This window comes from Camelus dromedarius, chromosome 16 (genome assembly GCF_036321535.1).
Source record: "Camelus dromedarius isolate mCamDro1 chromosome 16, mCamDro1.pat, whole genome shotgun sequence".
In the NCBI taxonomy this organism is placed as follows: Eukaryota; Metazoa; Chordata; class Mammalia; order Artiodactyla; family Camelidae; genus Camelus; species Camelus dromedarius.
The window spans coordinates 30,220,258-30,225,349 of NC_087451.1; the positions used below are offsets into that span (position 1 = coordinate 30,220,258).

General features: G+C 63.5%; 1 protein-coding gene across 2 annotated transcripts; it reads right to left on the bottom strand.

Moving 5' to 3' along the window:
- Positions 1-679: 679 nt before the first annotated feature.
- On the bottom strand, positions 680-4,487 carry SYNGR2 (synaptogyrin 2). Of its 2 annotated transcripts, XM_031469199.2 has the most exons (4): positions 4,332-4,487; positions 2,263-2,500; positions 1,861-2,000; positions 680-1,771 (listed from the first exon to the last, which is right to left on the bottom strand). In XM_031469199.2, exons 1-4 carry the CDS (start codon positions 4,428-4,430, stop codon positions 1,574-1,576), a joined length of 675 nt encoding a protein of 224 aa, XP_031325059.1. In that variant the 5' UTR covers positions 4,431-4,487; the 3' UTR covers positions 680-1,573. The 2 variants fall into 2 exon arrangements, with proteins under 2 accessions (XP_031325059.1, XP_031325060.1); XM_031469200.2 differs by lacking the exon at positions 1,861-2,000.
- Positions 4,488-5,092: the final 605 nt, after the last annotated feature.

Sequence of the window (5,092 nt, forward strand, 5' to 3'; positions counted from 1 at the left end):
GTCCCCAGCTTCCCCTTCCCTCTGCTCTCCTCCCCTTTGTAAAGGCTGGTCCCAGGTGCAGTGCAGCAGTGAGACCGTAATTCCCAAACCTTCTGAGTTTTCACTCAGGATTTTGAAACTATGGGGGCCCACTGTCACAGTTTCCTCTGACACTGATCAAAAGGGGAAGCCAGGAGTTGCCTTGGGGCCTGGGCCTCTCCTGCCCTAGCCGGGCTCGCTCCCCAGGGTGGGCTCCCTGTGTCCCTGGACAGGCTGCAGAGGTGCTGAGCCCTGTCTGCAGGAAAAAAAGGACGCCAGCCCCTCCCCTGGCACCCCTCACTCTGCTGTAGGGGCAGGATGGGAAGGGTGACAGGGGAAGGGGCCCGCAGAGGAGCAGCCCCCAGGTGCCCCTGTGTCACCTCCAGCACTGGAGCAGCAGGACCTGCCAGGGCAGCCCAAAGCGACCGTCTTGTTTACGAGCTGAGCACAGTTGCTATTTTAAGATGTTGATGGAGGGCAGTGTGAGGAATGAGACCCCAGATGGGGGAAGAGGGCAGCCACTGGGCACACTGGAGGGGCAGACTGCCATGACTTTGTTCAAAATACAAGTTCCATAAGGCCATGGCCTGAGGGTGCACCTCAGAGTGGAATTTCTCTTCCTCTTGCTCTTAGGCAGAGGCCCCACCAATGACAACGAAGATTATGAATGAGGAAAACATTTATTCCATCTCCAAAATTAGTCTAACAGAATCCAAGGCTGCTGTGCGTCCTCCCCCAAGGCTTTGTAATACATTCAGGACTGCCTGGGGGCTGTGGGTGTGCCCCACACCTAACTGACAAGGGTATTTACATAAAGCTGGGTGTTGTCGGTCAGGCAAAGCCCCTCCCAGGGGCCAAGGGCTGGGAGCAGGGACAGGGAAGTGTGGCCCTAGCCCCCTGCGGCAGGCACCAGCCCTGCCCCTCAGCTGTCAGGAAGGTGGCTCAGAGGCACTGGCACGGGGTCGTGACCCCCGAATCAAGAGCAAGCTGACACCACAGCAGCGAACATGGGGCTGCCGGCTCCCAGAGCAGGCAGGGGGTTGGGGGCACAGCCGGCAGGAAGGAACCTGAGTGAGAAGGAAGGAGCCCCAGCCCAGTGCCGGCAGCAGGACGGGGGGAAGGCCCCACCTCGTCTTTGGCAGAGAACCCCAAGTGACCTGACCATGGCCGTGGGGCCTGGGCCTGGGCCTGGGCCTGGGCCTGGCGCCTTTGGGCTGGGGAGAAGCTAAGGCACTTGACAAACAGCGTGTTAGGCACTTCGAGCTACTCCGGGCGGGCCTGGGGATCATTAAAAGCAATGACAGAACATGTCTAACTGAAAACCCTTTCCTAAAAAATGCCCTTGAGGCGCCCTTGGGGCACAGGCAGGTCAGGCCAGGGCTCTGGGCAGCCAGGGCTGGCGAGGCAGGAGCTCTCTCTCCAGGCCCGGCGTCAGCTCCAACAGGCTGGACGAAAGTGGCCAGCAGCTCTGGGGACAAGCCTCTGGGGAGGAGTCCAGGAGGAGGGGAGGCCCCCAGGCGCCCTCCCAGCTCCCCTTACCAGCCCCAGCTGCAGCTCAGTACACGGGAGGCGGCTGGTAGCCCTCGGCCGTCTCGGCGTTCTGGGTGAAGGGTGGCTGCTGGTAGTTGTCGGGAGGCCCGCCGGGGTAGGAGGCGTAGGCCGAGCTGGGGTCCGGAGTGGGGTCCACGTAGTTCTGGATGAAGTCGTCCACTCCGGCCTTGTAGCGCTGGTAGGCCAAGGAGGCCAGCACACCCTGCAGAGAGCCCAGAGGTCTGGGTCCCTCAGCCCTCCACCACCCTTCACCAAAGACACCAGGACCCACGCCCACTCTGGTCCACCTACCCAGGAGAAGATGGAAAAGAAGCTGAAGGTGATGGCGGCCCGGGCTGAGTCGGCTCCCACCCGCACATCTTCCAGCTTGGTGGCTGCCCACTGGTTGGTAAGGAAGCAGAAGCCAACGAACCACAGGAAGGTCCAGAGAGCTGGGGAGAGGGCCAGGGGGGGCAGGGTTACTCCACAGAGGCAGAAGGGCAGGGGCCTTCTAGGGGGAGGGGGAAGCTTTCAGGGTTGTAAAGGGCACCAATGCAGGGCACCAAGGGTGGGGACAGAACTCCAGCTCTGGAGGCCTGGCTCCAATGCCCCACCAGCACCAGCGCATTTCAGCAGCCGGTCTTCCAGAGAGGTCCGGGGATACCACTGCTCCGGTTTACCCCAAGACCAAACGGAGGTACTGCCAGCAGATACCTGAGAAGAGCAGGTCGCCGATGACCAGGTACTTGCGGTCAGTGGCGTTGCTGATCTGGGGGAAGTAGACATCGACCACGAAGAAGAAGGCGGAGGCCAGGAAGGCCAGCACGCCGATGGCACTGCCGTAGCGGCAGGCATCCTCATTGCGGTTGAACACGCAGTACTGCTGTTGGGACTCGTGGGTGTTGCTGTAGCCCTCGCCGAAGATGCAGGAGAACACGATCAAGGCGAAGACCTGGGGGTGGTCGGGGAAGGGCTGAGTGACCGCTGAACATACAGGACGCGACAAAGCCCCTGCGGGCACACAGGGTGGGGCCCTGATGGGAGTCTGGGCACTGGCATCTCCCAACTCCTGCTGTTTCCTCTGTTGGAGGCTAGCGTCGCAGTCCCTCCTGAACTCGGAGTGAGTGCTTCCTAGTGCACATCCCTCCATTCTCCAGGGCCATCTCCAGACACTAGTCACAAGTCACAAGGGGCATGGCTGGGGATTCCTGGCCTGGGGATGGGGTGGGGGTGGACGGGGATCTCCTGAGAGGGGACTGCCCCACTCAGCTGTCTGCCTGGAGGAATAGGTCATGGCGGTTAGGTACATGATGAGGATTAAGGACAATCCGTTGACCAGGATGGGTCACAAACTCATAGAAACTCAAGCTTCAAGTCTCACCCCCTGATCACCTGCCTGAGTCACCTCTACAGCGCTCAGCCTCTGCTTAAACTCCCAGTGATGGAGGACTCCTCCGGCTTCAGGAAAGCCATGCCAGCAACCTGTGCTGAAACTCTGTCCCCAGGCTCCCACCTCCTGGAGCCCCCTCCAGCTCTTCCCTGCTCCAGGCTAGCCTCCCCAGTTGGCCAGCTTTCTTCCTACAAGGAATTCTGGCCTCTTTGGCATCCTGGCCCCTGCCCTCCCAGGGAACCTCAGTCGGCCTCCTGCTCATAGTGGATTCCACCCACATAGGGGACCTCAGGCTGGTCTGCCCTGTAGACCTGTGGACACACCTCTGCACTCAGACCCCTGGAGATCCTGGGGTGGGGGACAAAGCGGGGTACCAACCAGAACTCTGGGAAGGGCTCCAGGTCCTTGGGAACAGCCTCATGTCATCTGTCTCCTCCCCAAACTTAAAGGCCACCACCCATCCCTGCCCTCTGTCAGCAGATGCAGGCGGTCTGGACACCTGGTTCCCTCTGGGACGTGCCCAGGCCTCACCCCTGCCTGCCCTGCCTGCCTGCACAAGGCCCTCTCAATAGGCTGTGGAGATGGCAGTCACAAGCTCCACCCCCAGCTGGAGATGGAGCTGGAACTCCGGATGCTGGGAGCAGTGTGCCAGCCTGACTCCTGGCACTGCCATCCCGAATGGTGGGCATCTGCTCCTTGGGTCAGACCCCACAGTCAGGGCCGGGGAGAGGGTGCCATAAGGGCAATTCATAAGGCTCTCCCCAGGGAGGTGTGGTGTGGGGACCGCATGCCTAGCCTGCTGCCTGCAGGCCAGCTAACACCTTGTCCAGCTTTTGGCTAGGACCTCCTTCCAACCTCCCACCCCCAATAACCTGGTGCTAGAGGGCTGGCCCAGCTCACATCCTGGGGTACATCCTGGGGTCACCTCATCTCGAGAGAGGAAGCAGACCCACGAGCTACTCTTTAGTGGAAGAGACCCTATTTCAGGGAGCCAAGCCGCCCCCCAATCCTCTGTATCTCATGTAGCTTTGGAAAGCCCCTTCCACATGAATTCCCCAAGCTGGCAGTCGCGGCGTGCCGGTCACCTGTCCTGGAGCCGCCCCAAACTCCACCCACCGCCAACAGGGCGACCGGCCTGCTCCCCGCGGAGACTCCCCGCCACCCCGCGCCCGGGCCCGGAGGTGGAGGCGGAGGGACCCGGTGTCTGGGGGACGGCGGGGCCCGGGGAGTGAGGGGGTGGAGGGTCCCGGGCTCCGCTCGCCGGCCCCACGCGCGCCGCACCCCCTCCCGCCTCGGCCGCCGCCACCTGTTGCGCTCGCAGGCTCGCGGAGGCCACCCTCCCCCCGGGCCTGGCGACGAAGTCGGGTCGCTGCGGCCCCGCACCCCGGCTCACCAGGCACACGGCGCGGACCACCACCTGCGGCTGCGTCAGGAAGCGCCGCAGGTCGAAGGAGCCGCCCGCCTTGGCCGCGCCGTAGGCCCCGCTCTCCATGTCGCCGCCACCGCCGCCGCCGCCGCCGCCGCCACGGACCGCCGAGAAACCAGCTGGCCGCCCCGCCCCCAGCCCGGCCCCTCCCCAGGGGCGTGGCCAGCGCCTCCCCAGGGACCGAGGGCAAAGTGCCGCCCACGGCGAGCGGCGGTGCAGGGGTGCCCAGACTGGCCTGCGTTTCCAGCGGCCGACACGCGTCCGGCGGCCGCGACTCATTGTGCAGCCTACCTCTCGACCGGGATCTAGTCCCTCAGCTATGCTGGCCCCCGGCGCGACCGGAAACAGGCCAGAGAGTCCCTCAGGAAGAGAGGGACGCACGGAGGGCCCGCCCCTCTGCCCCAACTACCTTTTGCCCCTGCGCTCCCGCCTCCTCCGGGAAGGCCCCCGGGCGCCCGTCTGGGTCCCACCTGCCTGAGACCGGGCTCCTCCGCACCCTTTCTTTTCTCCTCCCCTATTCTACTCAAATCCCAGGCCACAGCTTGGACCCTTCCCTGCCCGGTCTGTCACTCTTTCCTCCTCTCTGGAGCTAAGCCTGGGATGGGGTCGAACCACCGCCCCTCCCAGTTCTTCCCGGGCTGGGCCCGGCCCCAAGGCTGTGAAGGGCTGTGTGTCTTGAGACAACAAACTCCCAAGATAGTGTGCAGACAGAAACGGAGTTCCCAGGG